Genomic DNA, 18,141 nt, shown 5'->3' with positions numbered 1-18,141 from the left:
CAAGGGACAGAGCGATAGATACGAGATAAAGTTAAAGGCAAAAGTGAAACAGATAGGAGAGGGAAAGACACAGTGACTGATGCAGAAGGGGCACAGAGAGCAAAGGATCTAGGAGTGGTGGATAAAGGCAAAGGGGGTTGCGAGGGATAGGCACAGGGAAAAGAATATATACAGAGGAGTGATCTGTAAGGGCAAGTGGAGAGGCAAAGACACAGAGGTGTGATGTATAAGGGCAAAGGGAGAGCAACGACACCGAAGAGTGATATGTAAGGGGTCTGAGAGAGCAGAGACAGACAGGAGTGATATGCAAGGGCACAAGAAGAGGAAAACAAACAGAGGAGTGATATGTAATGACACGGGGAGAGCAAAAACACGCAGTAGTGATATGTAAGGGCACATAGAGAGGCAAAGGCACAGATGAGAGATATGTAAGGACACGGGCAAAGGAAAGACACACAGGAGTGATATGTAAGGGCACAGGGGGAGCAAACATACAGAGGAGTGATATGTAAGGGCACAGGGAGAGCAAAGAGACATATACTGAATAAGCAGCTACCTATGTTATATGACATCTCTTTATTAATGTAATAAATGCACTTTCACAATTACTTTATTAACCTTCCTGCTTTCTCAAATTCGCTTGAAAATGCACCATTTGTCCCCTCTTTTTTCAAAATTTTCTCGGGGGGGGGGACCCTCCTGAATCCTCCGTAGGTAGTTCCTGCTCGCTACGCTCGCTCGCTGAGGTGCATTAGGACAATAATTTTACGCCCCTACCACTTTTAAATGTCACCAGCCGCCACTGTTTGGGTTGCGGGGAAACGGCACACGTGGCTTAGCCCGTATTGTTAAGGCCGTTTCCCAATGCGCACAGCTGCTCAGGCCCAGCAAACACAAAAAGTTCCAGAGGCCAAGGAAAAAATTTGCAAAGGGAGATGAACGACCACCCTTGGAGAAAAGTTCCCCAACAACCCAGGGCGGGAGTAAATTGGAGAGCTGAGCTACATAGACTCCCACAGAGGGTCAGCCCTGTTTATTTAATTAATTAACTTAGAAAGATTTCTCTTGCAACAAACGACGTCACAATACCCCATTATACACAGATATTCCTGATACAATAAATAACAATGTGAGTTACACAGGGTCATTAGGGCGTACTTTGCAGGGATGGTAACACAGAGAAAGAGGAAGGCTTTCATCATCACTTCAAGCCTGGTGAAGAGGCCAGCAATAGAATGGACACGAGGGCCGAGCATCCCTAGTAGCACCCCTGGAGGAGGTGATCCAGGTGAGGCCAAGACAGGAATGGGCAGGGAGGCTGAGCCACCTTCCTCCTCACATTTGATCACCAGAGGCCAACATCTACCCCCACCGTCCCCCATTGAGGCCCTCATCCCCTGGCTCCCACAAGAGGTGGAGGGTCCAATGGGCCACGTTTCTGAGATACCAACGTATCGAGGTGGCCCACAAAGAGGCCAAGAGTTGCAAGGGTACTGGGGCCAGAGAACAGTGTATGATCAAACCGCAGCTCTGTAACTAGGCTTCGGGTCGTTGCTTGGAGGTGTGTGGCTCTCTTGGACCTCTGCTTGGAGTGACATCCCCCCGCGTTTTATATAATTGACTTTACTCTATTAGCAATAGGATGGAATACATACACTCAAGAATTACATCTTCAAATTGTTCTAATTTAACCAGTGCGTTTATTAATATTGTAAATGAACAGCAGACACAGGTTGCTCTTTGGCTTGATTATGCAGATGAACTTTCCGAAGCAGGGGAGCCGATTATAATTTGTTAATATTAATAACTCGCGGGGGTCGTGCGGAAAGGGGGGGGGGGGGGGGGAGATAAAGAAAATAAATTAAACTTACCTGACTGGGGTCCCGCATTTTCTACAGGAACAGCAGCCGCGTCACTGGAGTGGCAACCCCTCTCAGCCAATACTGGAGCTGCTCCAGGATTGGCTTAGAGCAGGGTTACTCGCTGCCCGCCTGCCCATTAGGAGACCGAGGTTTGAGCCTTTGCTCAACCCTCGCTCTCCCAATGGGCATGCGCCAGCCAGAGCAGACACTAGTGCACATGACTGGGCACGGCGGAAAAATTTGACGACCATCACCAGTCATGCGCACTTGTGCTGCTGCCCCTGGTCTGACAATGCATGTCAGTCAACATGACGCCTGACCGCCCACCCCCTTCAGAGTCTGAAAGTCGGAAAGTTCATCTGCATAATCAAGCCAAAGAGCAACCTGTGTCTGCTGTTCATTTACAATATTAATAAACGCACTGGTTAAATTAGAACAATTTGAAGATGTAATTCTTGAGTGTATGTATTCCATCCTATTGCTAATAGAGTAAAGTCAATTATATAAAACGCGGGGGGATGTCACTCCAAGCAGAGGTCCAAGAGAGCCTCACACCTCCAAGCAACGACCCGAAGCCTAGTTACAGAGCCGCGGTTTGATCATACACTGTTCTCTGGCCCCAGTACCCTTGCAACTCTTGGCCTCTTTGTGGGCCACCTCGATACGTTGGTATCTCAGAAACGTGGCCCATTGGACCCTCCACCTCTTGTGGGAGCCAGGGGATGAGGGCCTCAATGGGGGACGGTGGGGGTAGATGTTGGCCTCTGGTGATCAAATGTGAGGAGGAAGGTGGCTCAGCCTCCCTGCCCATTCCTGTCTTGGCCTCACCTGGGTCACCTCCTCCAGGGGTGCTACTAGGGATGCTCGGCCCTCGTGTCCATTCTATTGCTGGCCTCTTCACCAGGCTTGAAGTGATGATGAAAGCCTTCCTCTTTCTCTGTGTTACCATCCCTGCAAAGTACGCCCTAATGACCCTGTGTAACTCACATTGTTATTTATTGTATCAGGAATATCTGTGTATAATGGGGTATTGTGACGTCGTTTGTTGCAAGAGAAATCTGCTGACTGACATGATTGTCAGTTCTCCCTCGGCGTCTCTGAACTTAAGTAAACTGGATCAGTTTACTTAAGTTCAGAGACGCCGAGGGAGCTGCGGGTGGGGGGGGGGGGGGGGGGGCAACGCCCCCAATGGGCGCACCGCCACTGTGCCTGACACAAAGTTTAAACAACCAGTGAATCTGGTACAGTCAGTCTTGGCACGCTTCCGCACACGCGATGAATACTTTATTTCCCCATTCATCTTTCCTCCCTATTTTCTTGTTCTTTCTTCTCTCTTTGCTCTTTCATTTGTGTCCTTTTGTTCGCTACCTTTCTCTAAATTTCTAATCTTTGCCTTCCTTTTGTATTTCTTCAGGTTTCTCATTTTCCTTTTCTTTCTAGTCCCCTTCACTCTTTCTTCTTTTTGATTATACATTTTTTCCAAGTTTTCCCACCTAGCCTTTTCTTCCACTGTATTTTCTTCCTATAATATTAGGATCAAGGGAAACCACTAGCTTTTGCCCTGTTGCCTGCCAGAACTGGAAGATTCTTAGGACTTCACAGCATGAGAGAAGCCCCAGGATTGGAGGGAGTGGCTTGACTCTGCAATCTCAAAAGCAATGGAGGCCTGCACTTTCTCTAACACAGCTGTTTAAGACAGCCAGTTAAGAGAAGTTTAAAATGCCCATTTCTGGCTGGCTATCCCAAGACAGCTGGCCAAAGAGACATGTGCATTTCAAAGTGCACAGCTCCCTGCTCCTGCTGCTCGGCAGCACTGGCCCTGCCCCTTCCTGACACTTAGGGCCCCATTAGGATGGCGGGCGGATCGCCCCCGCCGTGCCGGTGGTAGTCACCGCCGGCCCGGCGGGGGCGATCCGCCCGCCAACTGTGCAGCAAAGCCCCCCCGCCATATTACAATGGCTGGGGGGTCCGCGGCAGACGGAAAGACCGTCTGCCGCTTTTCCGCCCGGTCGTCAAGTTGACCGGGTGGAAAAAAAGTTCAATATGGTGGCGGTGTCTGTTAGACACCACCAGCCATATTACAATGTTGGCGGGAACATGCCTTTCGGTGGCGACATTGCCACCACAGAAAGGCATGCGGAGTCTGCTTGCGGGGGCCCATTGTGGGCCCCCAGGGATTCTGGAGGGTGGGGGGTGCACATAGGGGGTACCTATGGTACCCCCCTGCCTTTCAATGAACAACATGTCAGGCACCACGCGGTGCCTGTCACGTTGTGCATTGAAACGCATAACCTGCCTTTGTGGCATTGCAGCGGGCGTTTAAATAAACAACATGGCAGGCACCGCACGGTGCCGGTCACGTTGTGCATTGAAACGTACAACCTGCCTTTGTGGCATTGCGGCGGGTGGTGCTCTCTGCACCGCCCGCTGCAATGTTGCAGATGCGACATGCGCCCGCCAGTGTGGCGGGCGCATGCTAATCGGGAGTGCGGGACCGCCGCACCCTCAGCGGGCGGTCCCGTTTCCCGAGGGTATGCCGCCATACTAATGGGGCCCTTAGTTCGGGACGGGTTGCTGAAGAAGAAAATGGTAATAAATAAACTTTATTACCATTTTATTTTTCAGCTCTGGGGCTCGTGGGGCGACACTCTTCCGCTCAAATGGAGGAGCAGCCCCTTCGTACTCTTACACACTTTTGCAAATTAACCAGAAACATCGAGCTCCTCATTAATAAAAGTGCAGAAAGGTCCCAGTCCTTTTAATATGCACTAATTGTATATGAATATTCCCTGATCATTCCTAATTTTCCAAATCCATGTAAGAGGATGTAAAAGAGTACTGAAGAAGTACAGCTAGAAATACTTTAAAATGCCTCTGTGAGCAGTCCCCGGTATGTGCAACATAAAATAAACAATAAACCACACAAATACCTCCTGGTTGGATGGAGCCCCAGCCGGTGGCCCAACATTTCAAGCCCATGGGAAAGGTTGTGGTCATGGATGGCAAGCAGACGGGCAGTATGTAATCGGTGTACCGGACCACATCCCGGAGCTCGATCAGGGCAATATCCCCACTGGAGCCCTGCCATCTGTGCGTGGGGTAGACGTTAATGGCCTTTGCCGGGATGGTAACGGTAACGGGCATGTAGAGCTGAAAGGCCCCGAGAACAACTTCATATTCCAACAGTTTAAATCCCCTGAAATGAAAAAATAGGTTGAAGTGCCACAGTATATCAGGAGCTTCGGGCCCTCCTGCTCTGAGCAATACCAAAGCTTTGGCATGAAAGGCTTGGGTCTGACTTGGAGCCAGGAGCACCGGAGGAGAATCTTTCTGGTTTGATGGAGGTTCTTTCACCATATTACTGACTAATATCCACCACTCAAATTACTTTCATATTTCACTGTAGTAATTCACCACTAATTCTCTATGGGTTCCTGAGTAGCGTGCTACTTGCCAAAAAAGCACTTCAACCCCCCCCCATCAAGGGTAACAAGCGATATATAAATGCACACCTTTTGTCCTCTTCTATCCCTCCGCTATCCTTCTGAATCCAAATAACTGATTAACATATCCACCACTCAAATTACTTTCATATTTCACTATACTAATTCACCACTAATCCTTTATGGGTTCCGAAGTAGCGTGCTACTCGCTGTAAAAGCCTCGTCAGGGGTAGTAAGCACTAAATAAATGCAATTAAAATACAATATTATCTACATAGTGGAGGAAGTACAGCCAGTGATTTTCCTCTCTATTTAGGTTTTCCTCGATAAATAAAGTAAAGTACCACCTGAACCTACCAACTCCTTTATTTCAAGTGGGAATTAGGGTTCTCTGTACAAGGGCAGCGAGTAACGCGTCTAGATAAGACAATGTGCTTGGCTGAGTGTTTTCTTAATTCGGAGTTTCCAATTGAATTGTTGATGATGTGAACCACAGGTACATAACAGTGAAATTGACATTAAAAACAGCACAAATCAAAATGGAAATTTACTGATAAATGGACACAGATGCAGTGGATGAGGTGACGTCGATGAGCAGCCTATCTTTGCATCCAGTCCTTAGGTGAAGCACAAACAGTCAGGCATGATGTATAGAGGCACCCAGTTTTATAAATGAGGAAAGCCTGCATGACATTTTTAATGAACAACATCTGCCTACATGGAATATTTATCTAGCTTTGCTATGTGAAAATTAAGCTGGTGGACTTCTACTACCCAACTCTCGCCTCACAAAACCAACATCAAATAAAGGATCTAGATAAATCGTGGAAGTTCATCCCGGTGGAGTTACTTAAGGACATTTAGCTGACCAATTACTCATTTCCCTGAAGTAAATCTTGGGTAAGCCATCTGGTTGGTTGTGTGCAAGCCCAACAAGTGAAATGGTGAATTCAGAACCACACTGGATAGCTTCTGATCTCTGGTCAATCAGGGTATGACTGGTCTCACACACTGAGACCTACAAGAGACAAAGGGCTTGATTACACCTTAAGGTGTTATATAACGCACCTGATAAATAACAATACCACAGGGTACGTTATTCATCGGCTGCCATAAATATCATCATCATCATAAAAATCTTTATTCGATTGTTACATCATGAAAGATACACTACAATAGAAAAATAATAAAAAGAATACAAATAGAAACGAATACAAAAATCACAATTCGTTATGAATATTAGAAAATCTCTAAATGGGTCCTGCCCTAGAGATCAGTGCTAAGCATAAATAACCAACATAGCGATCTTCCTACCTTGGTAAAAATGATGAAAACTAAAAGTGACAGGGCAACTAATACATTTATGCATCTAAAACTTGGAGATCTAAAGGGTTGATCCTATTCTCCATAGATCTACGTATGGCCCAGGTCCAGCTAAGAAATTTGGCCATAGCGATAACTATGTGCTCTCGAGTGTTAGTTCTCAAGATACGCATGGCTGTTTTATGCGATCTAGTACCTAAGTTAGAGCAAATCGGCATAAGCCATATTTGCCTAGGATGAACAAAGACAGGACACGCAAACAAAACATGAGTGGTTGACTCTTCCTGTGTTGCACAAGTGGGACAATACCTATCAACTCCGCCCTTCCACTTGTACCTGTAGGAATTCAGAAGGAGAGACCCCACTCTAAATTGGTGAAATAGTTTGCGGTCATCTAATCTGGAAATAAAATTCCAGTAGGGTTCGAAACTACTTATGTACTTGTGGTCCATAAAAAGGCCAGTTAGTGAGCTGCTATTTGTCACGGGCCATAGTTTCCGAGACCTGGATTCCCAATATAGGGCTTTAAAGTCTAATTTACTGGGGAATTGATTACCCCTGGGATCTGACCACAAGTGGCCCAGCCCCATATCAAACAGGCCACTTCTGATATATTGAAGCCAGACTATTCTTCTATGTATGTCTAGGTCCTTAATATACCAGATTGCATTGGTGTAAGATAGTAGTTAAGGAGTAGTCCACAATCTTCTCCAATAGGAGAGAGGTCTAAATCCGGTGTCATCATCGAACGCCCTACACCCCAAGTCTAGCAACAAAGGCTGAATGGGTGTTGACTGGGGAGGGCGGTCAATATGCGCAGAAACTTATTTTGGGTTTTGACTAGGGGCGATTAATTGTCAAAGCCCCATATCTCCGCTCCGTATATAGTTGATGCTCTTACTTTCCCGTTATACAGAGTGATGGCAGGTCCCACCGGTTTTGTATTGGAAGCTCTATATTCTTTCAATAAGGCACCAGCTAGTTGATTGTCTTTAAGTACAAGTAAATCTACTTGTGGCTTCCAGGTCAACCTTCTACTCATGGTGATACCCAAATATGTAAATGTGTCAGTTTGTTCTAGAGGTATACCATTCAATGACACTTCACTCTTGATTATTTTGTGTTTGTGCATCACCATATACTTAGTCTTATCAACATTGATTACCAAGTCGTAATTATTACAAAAGACCATAAATTGATCCAAGGCCCGCTGCAGACCTGATTGTGTTTTGGACAATATAAGCGTATCGTCTGCAAACATAAGAAGTGGGACCTTGGAGCCATCTAATGAGGGAGCATCGATTGGATAATTTGCAAAATAGGAAATGACCCTATTTATATACAGGGAGAACAGTGTTGGTGCTAAGATGCACCCCTGCCTTACGCCCCTATTTACAGGGAATTTATCAGTTAGCTCGCCCTGTTGGCCCCATCTAACTTGTGCATAGTTAGAAGTATAGAGTTTAACAATAAGGGATAGGAGCGCCAAAGGCATGCCTGCCTCCTTGAGAGAATCCCACAACTTGCTGCGGGGGACTAGATCATAAGCAGATTTTAGATCTACAAAAGCTGCAAACAAAGTCCCCCCCGATAAAATAACCGTTCGCCAATAAATCATTATGAACCTAAATACCTGGTCAATTGTGCTTACATGTGACCGAAAGCCAGGTTGGTAGATAGATAATACCTGGAACTCGTCTATCCATTCATTAACCCTGCCTAATATAGTCCTAGCCACTATTTTTTGGAGTGAATCAATTAGACTGATGGGTCTATAATTGCAAGGACAAGAATGATCTCCTTTTTTAAAAATCGGGATAATTTCCGCACCTTGCCAAGTAACAGGCAGTGGTGCACCCCGAACCAGAGCATTTAACAGAATAAAAATGTAATTTGCCCAATTTTTTTTATCAGATTTAAAAAGGTCCGTAGGGATACAATCCGGACCAGGTGCCCGACCTACTGGAGTCGCTTCTATGGCTGCCTCAATTTCCGCCAAGCCGAAGGTTAAACCTCCGTGGATGCTATATCATTGTAGCCAGACACGGAGGTTAAAGGACATGTAAACTAGGCTTGATAATGGGAGACCCATTTATCAGGAGGGACATTATTATGGGGGATGGGCTCAACCGCTCCACTACCCCATTTTATTAGATGCCAGAATTTCAGCCAATTCTTCTCATGGGAAGCTTTCGTTAGCTCCTCCCATCTATCCTCATCAAAGCTCTTTTTTGCCTTAAGGAGCACCCTTTTATACACAGCCCTAGCAGATTTAATTGCCTTTACGTCTTTTGACTTAATCGCTAGGGGAAGCAATTTAAAAGCTGCTGAGCAATCTTGGTCATACCATTTGGCTGCCTTCGATAGGGTGGGTTTACTTTCCTTTCTTTTAGTAGTGAGTAATGATTTCATTTTACTAAAGAGAGCCTCATGTTCTGAGGAGGTTCATCTAGAAAGTTAAAAGCTGAAAGGGTCGAGAGTGTTTCCTCAAGAGTCTTTCGAAGCAGACTTTGGATACTTATATTTTCAGATATTAAAGCCCACTTCAATCGGCGAAGATCGTTTGTTACTACAATGTCTCCTACCAACATTTCCCGCGGGAAACTATTACTCACCGGTGGCTTCAGTGCCAACCTCATAGAAAGAGGATCGTGGACACTTTCTGGTCTATTACCCTCAACCATATCCAGCACAATAGACCATAAATCTAAACTAACAGAAATGTAGTCGATCCTACTGCCACTCTTCCCATTAAAGAAGGTATTACTACCATTAATATCTGATAGGGTTCTCCCATTTACAGCTCTCAAACCCCATCCCAAAGAAAAGCTTTTGAGTTGGAGGGCCGCCTCAGTCCACTTTTTAATAGGAACTATGGACAGAGATGGAACACCCCAATTAGAGTCCTCATCTGCGCTAAGATTGCCATCTTCGAATCCTAAGGGCTCAAAAGTGCAGTTAAAATCACCCATAATCACCAATGGTTTAGGGCCTGGATGCTGGATGGTAGGGGATGATCTACCCCCCGCTAGCCCTCGCGAATAGATGTTAATTAAGATGAAAACCAGCACGCCTTCCCTCATGATTTTTAAGGCCAGGGTATCACTATCGTCCTTAGGCATTTCTCTAATGTGAAGGGATGAATGCTGCCTAACCCAAATTAATAGTCCCCCACTAGGACGTCCTTTCCCTTTAGTAGTAGCCGCTTTCCCAAAAGCCAAATAGCCCGGGCGATGGATAGTAGTCATCGACCAGGTCTCTTGTAGCGCTACAAAGTCATGGCTATCCACCAGGTCCGACCATTCAATGGAAGGAAGTTTGGAGGACAGACCAGCAACATTCCATACATCAAAGAAGAGGAATTCGCACAAAATATATTCTCACTGGGGACCTGTGTTTCCATGACAGGAGAAATCGGTTTTGCTCTTAATGATTGAGAACCTTGATCGAGTTTTGGGGCTACTAAGGGAGAAGACAGATGGCTGTGACCTTTTTCGCACTCCTCTATGGAATCCATAGTAGGAAGAGTACATTGTAACGGTCAATCGCAGGCGTCTAAGTCAGATAGTGGTGCAAACCTATTGTGGACAGGGGCCTCATAATATCTGGGGTCAGGTCTCAAACTTGCTCTCGATGGGCCATATCCCTTAGTGGAATTCCGGGGACAGGATAATTGAGGACCTTGCTTATAGAAGAACCCTAGTGGTAGAACCACAATTGAATCAGCTTTGAACCTTGAAGGCCCACCCAAGATGTCCAGTATCACTCTGGGAGACTGAGTGTTATCAAAGTTAACTATCACACAGTCACCCTTCAGTTACTTCTTTCGAGGGCCGACCCACGAGCTACGTCTTGCCATGATCATATGATTAAGGATATCCTCATCCCAGAAACCAGCTCCCTTGAGTTTAGTATTGAGCCAATGTCTGGTTTTGAGGAGGAGTTGCCCTGTAGATTCAAGGTGGCTACTCTGACTCTGAGGCACATTGCTCAGAATAACCACTAGGGGTACTGCGGCCGGCGGTAGGTGAAGGGATCCGCTATTCGAACTGGAACTTTGCATGCACCTATCACCATCCGTATAGGCTTGTAAGGGAGTTCTTACACTAAGTGGGAGATTACTATTTATACCATTACTACCATCATATGGGAGACCATTAGTCTTGCTAACTGGGGTCATTTTAAGCTCCACAAGGGAGCACAAGGATGTTTGAGCAAATTCTCCCGGCGTGTTACCCTGGTCGGCCAAGTTCCTAGGAGACGAAGGCGGCCTATTAATTGAGGTTAGAAACTTAACAATACCCTCCCCCCTAATAATTGGATCCCTGGCAGATAGTCTTAAGGGATCTACTGTGGTCTGGGGTAGAGGAATACTATCATACCTAACATTGCTAGAATCAATAAGGGGCTGTGGAGTGGCCTGTTGGCCTTTTTTAGCAGAAAGCTCCTTGTTTACAGAGTTAACTATCAAAGAGAGCTAGGTTAGATTTTCCTCTATTTTATTCAATCTGTAGGTGATAGGAGTCAATAAGGTGGACATAAGATTCTCTAATCTACGCCACTGTCCAGTACCCTGATTAGTTGTCGCCGCATTAGCTTGGATGTTAAGCCTCGAGACTTTGGCGGCAGATGGTCTTTGTGGCCCACCACCCCTCTTCCTTTTAACAAAAGAGTCTGAGATAACATCGGAGGGCTTAATCTTGTTGACAACAGTAGCTCTGACAGAGGCTCTTTTCTTTTTACTACGAGCAGCTACTTGCACAGAAGGGGAGGAGATGGGGGAATTCTCAGCTGCCTCATTAATGCTAAGAAGTTGGGTGCCCGGTAACTCAGTGACCACCGTCTGCAAAGCCAAAGAAGAGACGTGGTCAGGGGAGCGAATTACGGCTAGTGGACCCAAGGTAGATCTCTTATTCAGCAAGGGTTCCAAAGATAACCGGCGCTCCGTATGAGCAATATCTTTTTCCAGCACTGAGGCTGCTCCTATTATAAATTGGTCAAGAGTACCCACCACTCCTCCCCCAGAGACCCTGGCAGCCTTTTTGTTATCCCTCCTATTCATTATTACAATACTCTAACAAGGCTGATATGGCACAATCAAATAAGTAACTTTCAGCAGATAAAGACACCGCCGGGGCAATGTGGTAGCGTTGGGGGGGTAGCCCAACCCGACCTGCTTCGACCTCTGACGGCCACAGACGGGCCCGCCCTTGGCCCGGGCTACGCCCGCGCGCGTCTCGCGCAGCGGGAGCAGCGAGGTCCTAATGAAGCCCCCGGCACAGGTGAGGGGAATGAGAATGTCACAAAGGATCCTGGGACTTCGAGTCCCTCGTAGCGCTCGGCAGCGTCAGCACAGCACAATATCAATTATTGCTAGTTTGTGGGGAATAACGTGAATTTTGGTGTTTAACGCGTCAAGATTGACATGATGCAGTAATTACCATATGCTTTTGCCCATTAAATTTTGGCAGGTTTGACCTGCCGAAATATAACAAAGGTTGAGTTATTTTACACACCCGATAATTACTGGATGCTTTAAATACCCTCAGTAATCCCATTAATGCGCAAACAGGGGTTTACACATGGGTCGGAATCTACCGATCCACTTGTAACCAGGCCCTAATCTATACTGCCCCGTATGAGTTCGGAAAAGGCAAACAGCTTCCAATATGGCACAAGTAGTGTCACAAATCGCCTGCTTTACCTATCGCCTGTGGTTAAATGGCTGTCTAAATTAACTAAAAAAGCTCTGAGATGATTACCTGGCGCTCACGCTGCCCCGAGTCCCCAGGATATCTTCCCAAGCTGCTCCCCACCCGCTAGCCATATATTTATAAAACATAACAAAATTACGTCACAAATCTGAGAACTGCCAAGCTAGGATGATGGAATGCGGGGACACCGCTTACCTTATAAAACAGTGAGCTGCTGTCACCACCCAGGTTTCTGCAATCAAGGACCCTCCACAGATGTGCACCCCGTTCTTGCGTACGCTGGCCTGCCAGGGCCACTCCCCATTGGTGGCGTCCTGTCCACCCACAATTCTGTCCGCGCTCAACGGTCTTCCGCATCCTGTGGATCAAAGGTACATCCTGTCTGTTTAAACCAATCAGCGTATTTCTTTACAATTGATATAGAGTGCCATCTATGCATGTCCCTAGGCCAGCCACCTATGTGTTAGCTTATACTGGTTAGCCTAGTCCCGTTGTGTGCTGCGCCTATTGTCAGGTGTGCACACTCTGTAGGGCAGTGCTCGTGTGAGTGCCTGCAATATGGCTGCCAGGCTGCAGGTTGGAATGCAGAACACGGCTAACCATGTGCGCGGCCAACGCGGAGGGCCAGATGGGGCTGGTGCCCTAGAGTGGATAGAGCAGACTCCTGCTGCAGAGAGAATAGATGGTAAATATATTTGGCTTGAGGATTCGAAGACTGCCCTCTCTTATTCAAATCCTCACCTTTCCCTCTTCCTCTCCATATCGCATTAATTAGCGCAGCACTTTGGCCTGGCGCTTCTAAGATAGTCACATTTAATGTTTATGCAGAATAAATCTGATCTAGACCTCACCTAGGAAACAAGCATTGGCAAAGCCAATAAGTCCAGTCCTTGCAAACAACTAGCTTTGCCAGTAATTTTTAACAGTGCTGTAAAGCATCCCTGATGCTGTGCAGATTGGCTAAGGAAAGCAAAACTATAAAAAGAGCTATGATTCACCAGTTGCATTACTTTGTAGCACATGCACTGCAATCTGTAAATAAAACAATAAGTAGCACAAAAGCATTTCTTTAATTGCGGGTGGAGGAAGCAACGCAGAGAGAGCAGGTGGGGAAGCAGCTTGGTGGGAAACAGAAGCAACATCGAGGGTGGGGCAAAGAAGCAACAGGTGAGACAGTAAGAGGGTGCAGGTGGGGGAAAGCAACAGAGAGGGTGGGGAGGAGAAGCAACACACAAGAGAGCAACATGGAGTGAGCAGGGAGAAGCACACAGGCAAGAAAACAATTGGGGAAGTACATGAGGGCATGCACAATATGGAGGGGGTGGAACGAAGCAAACGGACGACAGAGAGAAACATGGAGGGCAGTGGAATGATTTACGAGGGGGCGACAGCTGAAAAAAGATCATGCAAGCTCATGGAGTGCTTAACCCAAAGGAGAAAAAAAAGTGCTTGAAAGGCAAGCAGTGGAAGCATAGAAGTATGACAGTCAAGAGAAATGGTAAAGAGTCTATGCTCCATGGGAGGATCAATGCAAGACTGACAAGCTAGAACATGAATAAGAAGCAGGCAGATGAGTGAGGCAGGAAAGCCAACCAATGATAAGCAATCCACGGGCTCCAAGCCCCTGTATGTTCCTGGTAAGAGCACAATATGTCTTTGGCAAATCGACACCTGTGTTGTCTGGTAGGCTTGACCTAAAACTGGACCTTGCTAAATTTGAAGTATTTCACCAACAGGATTGAGTCATGTTGATTTTTTGCCATTCCAAACTGCTGACCCTTTTTCCTCTCTTTTGCATTTGCTAGGCTACATGCAGGGCATAGGTCACGGGGCTTGAAATGCAGAGGTTAGGACTATCTGTGAGTTTGCTCCTGCTAGGTCCCTGCACTTTGAAATGTATTTGGCTTGAAAGTTGGCACCTTAGTCTCACACTCAGCGTGATTATAATCTGGCTTTTGTTGCCTCACAATTACTAGTTAATGTGCGGTGTTGTCGGTCCCGCTCTGTATGAGTGCAACGCCTGCGATGTGGGAGCCCTTGCAAAGGCCAGGTATCAGAGTACACCAGGAGCCACAGGGTTACCATGGGAGCAGAGGAAAAAAGGCAAGTATAAAATGTTTTGGATTGTTGGGTTAGTAACTGTGTAGGATGTACTTATGATTGTCTGAATGCAGGCAGGTGTGCATGTGTTTTTTGCCACCCCCACCATCCTTGAAAGGGGAGGTAAAAAAGTGTTAATTTACCAATAAGTTTGTCACTGTGTAATGATTCTGCACAAAATTTGACAGAAGCTAGAAAGGATAGTTTTCTATTGGTGTGTCACGTTTTGCACTAATCCATGAAGGGGGGCATACAGAAAGGGGGGGTAACAGCATTATCTTTTGAGCAACCTGTGTCAAATGTGTCAAGTATTTATCAAGTGACACTCAGTGCAGGTTTCATGAGCATCCAGTGGTGGAGGGAGGCAAAGTTAAAGAGAAGGGGGTCAAAAATACTTTTGATATAATAATACCTTTGCCACCCTTTTGTTGCTTTTTAGCCTTCTTTTAGCATTGGTGGGTTTGTACAGATCCACCAAGAGTGAAAGTTGGATGGGTGGGTGAACTAATGGGGCAGTTGTAACTAAATGACCATTTTCTAAATACAAGTGGCACTGTGTGATTGATCTTCACAAACTTGACAAAAGGTCTGTTTTTTGATTGGTATATCAAGATTTGTGCCAATCAATCAAAGGTGACGACCAATAAGAAATCCACTTTTCTCATAACTTTAGCTTTGTTTGATGAATCTGCATCAAATGTGGCAGACTGCCAGTCAGTTCAGGTATTTTAGGTTTTGTGCAGATCTAATGGGGGAAGGGGTTAAAGAGAGGGTCAAAATGTTTTCATTTATTGATAACTATGGCTCCATCAGGTGGATTTACACAAAATGTGGCAAAGACTTAGCATGTTTAGCCTACTCTGTGTGTTCTCATTTCATGCAGACCCATCAGGGTAGTGACTTTGACTGGGAGATGAAACTGGTGTTCAATTGCTAATAAATCTGGCAGTGTCTGATGGATCCAGAAAACATTTGGCAGATGTTTAGTGGGATTAGCGTTCTGGTGGTTATATCAAACTCATGTATCTTTGCCCACCAGGGGACAGAGATAAATGTGAGGGAAATATTAGTTTCCTCACTTATAACTTTGGCTCTCTTAAGTTATTATGTATGAAATTTGGCAGGGAGTAAAAACAAAGCTCGGTGGAACTCCAGCACGGCCTTAACCTGCCTCTGCTGCACACAGCTAAGGGTGGGTGGCTGTGGCAGGTTGGGCACACTATCTGGCCCTACAGCCAACCCCGCAGCACACAGTCAAAGTCATTGCACAGCATGGGTTTGGCGACCATGGGGAGTTGGGAGTTGACAACAAGCAAGCAAGGGTTGAAAATTAAGTAAATCACAAAAATAAATCATGGAATTCAATGGAAAAACAAGACAGTTAAAAACAGAGTTATATTTGAGGCTGTTATTATTTTGGTGACATGACTAAGCTAGTAGGCCTGGCTTTTAATGACTACACCCTATTATCTTGTGTACAGTCTAGGCGGTGAGGATTCTGTTCCTCACCTCTGCTGCACAGCACCCCTTGCACGTTAGGCGCAGGGTCTGAACTTATATTCACATGAAATGTTGTCCACAAATAAGCACATAACGCAAACAGTTCCACCTTTTTTCTGCTGAATGAAAACCCACCTCTACGCAGTGTTTTGCCAAAGGCAATACTTTGGGTCTTGGAATGGCAGATCTACAGCTTGCCTATCACTCTAATATGCTATTGTGAAGAAAACCAAAATAGATGAAGCTCTAAAAGAGCAAAGTCTTTAGCATAAAATGGGGCAGGTCAATGAATTACCCCCCCCCCCCCTACCCCAAAACTGGTTGGATGATTAACCAAGACTCTCAACTTAACACCTAGATCACCAATAAATAGATTCAATAAGATGTGTGCAAATGTGCAACTCTGTGTTATACAGTGAGTTGCAAGACCTTGCCTGGCCCTCATCATGCTCCTCTGAGATCACCCAGTTGTTACAATAGAGAGACTGCATCATTGTAAGCTGTAGTACTGCAAAGGGTGGGTCAAGATGCAATGGAGAAAAGCAGCTGTCTGAATCGAGTAGGAGAAAAAGTGAAATAAATGTGGAGCTTGAAGAGTTGCAGAGCCACCTTTATGATGAGCTGAAAAAATTAAGAGGACTCTATACACAAGCTTTAATAGTTGACAACTGTTGTGTAAAGGGAGACTTTAGAAAGAAATGTAGGTGTAATGTTTGGTGACTCCCAGAGTCACCAGAGGGAGAATGTGGTGGATAGATTTTTCATATGTATTTGACTATTTTAGTGACCTTAACAAGTACTCACGCAAATGCATTTATAGTGTGTTATTCAAGTTCAGATTGACCATAGCTCATGTAGGCTTGCATTTAGATGATTATTGTCTGGCTGCCATCTTGCTTTCCCAACACATCTTTCTTTTTTCCAGGATAAGTTGACTCCACATGTTTTTTTTGATGTGGCCTTGAATTTGTGTTCTCATGTGAAATGTTTTCTTTTACCTGATACTCATAAAATGTGTTAGTAAGCTGTTGCAATGTACCTGCAGAGTGCAGCCGGGTCAAATGTATCTTAATATGTTGCCGATAGCTGTAAGTTTGAAAAGCCGCATTGTGTAATAACTTGAGAAAATAATGAGATTATATTATCGGTTTATGCTTTAACATGCTTAGTCCAGTGTGTGGGAACCATGTGTTGGTGTATCAAATGTTAGAATTGTGTGATTTAAGCTAATGCGATGCAGACACTTGCTCAGGAGATTTGTAACTTTGCTAATCATTTAATGAACATTTATGGTTTGAAACTTAAACACTCTTTCTTCCTTGTGGAGCCTGATTTACTTCATGTTATGGAGATGTATTGAAATATGATGATTAACCTTACTTGGAACTAAATATTAATTGGAGATCACGTTCACAAACCTGAATTTGTACCAGAGTTTGTAAGAAGCAAAGCGCTTTATCAAAGCTGAGAAGTGAACTTCTTGAAGGCCTATTTGCCTCTGTGCCTACCTGATGGCATGGGGGCGGGAAACAGCCATCACATTGCATGCGAAACAACTCATGCAATTACAACGTGGTTGTTACAACAACCGCATTGTTACATCGCAATACCATTACAACGCAAGTCGTTTCAGCGACTTGCTCTAGGGGGCTCTCTAAACTAAGGAATAGTATAATTTACTATTCCAACACCTTCTCTACTGTTGCACACACTGACGTTGGAATAGTAAATTATACTATTCCTAAGTCCAGCTTGCCCCCTAAAGCAAGTTGTTGTAACGCATTGCGTTGTAATGGTACTGTGATGTAACAACGAGGTCGTTGTAACGACCATGTTGTAATCGCATGCGTTGTAACTGCATGCAGTGTGAACGCCTATATTCCATTGGGGCAAATGAAAAGGATTCCTTCATTTGAATGGGGGCCATCATTATTAATCAGCCCCAGTTGTCTGGGTATCATCAGCGTATGATTGTAAATAACATTTTTACAGGGCTGACATTTCCACCAAGAAGTGCTCGTATATGTTGACGAACGAGGTTTAATTTTGTTATGTCATAGAAAGATGGACGATTGAGTATGATTGGAGCTACTGACACCAATAGATCCACCTAAATGCCCATCAGAGTAGTTTCATGTCTACTCACTGGTCTGGTTGATGGTCATGAAAGAGGTCTCAGACCTCCTTGTTGTAAAAGGG

At 45.3% G+C, this 18,141-nt stretch overlaps 1 protein-coding gene across 2 annotated transcripts in view; it reads right to left on the bottom strand.

The window, feature by feature from the left end:
* The window catches only part of LOC146811586 (serine protease 27-like), a 99,886-nt gene that overhangs the window by 15,115 nt on the left and 66,630 nt on the right, over positions 1 to 18,141 (bottom strand). For both annotated transcript variants that reach the window (XM_085618560.1, XM_085618561.1), the window contains exons 3-4: positions 12,538 to 12,700; positions 4,793 to 5,058 (exon numbers count right to left, since the gene is read on the bottom strand). In XM_085618560.1, coding sequence (XP_085474686.1) covers positions 4,793 to 5,058; positions 12,538 to 12,700 — 429 coding nt within the window. The remainder of the gene's footprint in view (positions 1 to 4,792; positions 5,059 to 12,537; positions 12,701 to 18,141) is intronic.

This window comes from Triturus cristatus, chromosome 7 (assembly GCF_964204655.1).
Source record: "Triturus cristatus chromosome 7, aTriCri1.1, whole genome shotgun sequence".
Classification (NCBI taxonomy): domain Eukaryota; kingdom Metazoa; phylum Chordata; class Amphibia; order Caudata; family Salamandridae; genus Triturus; species Triturus cristatus.
This window is presented reverse-complemented; position numbering and strand designations above follow the sequence as displayed.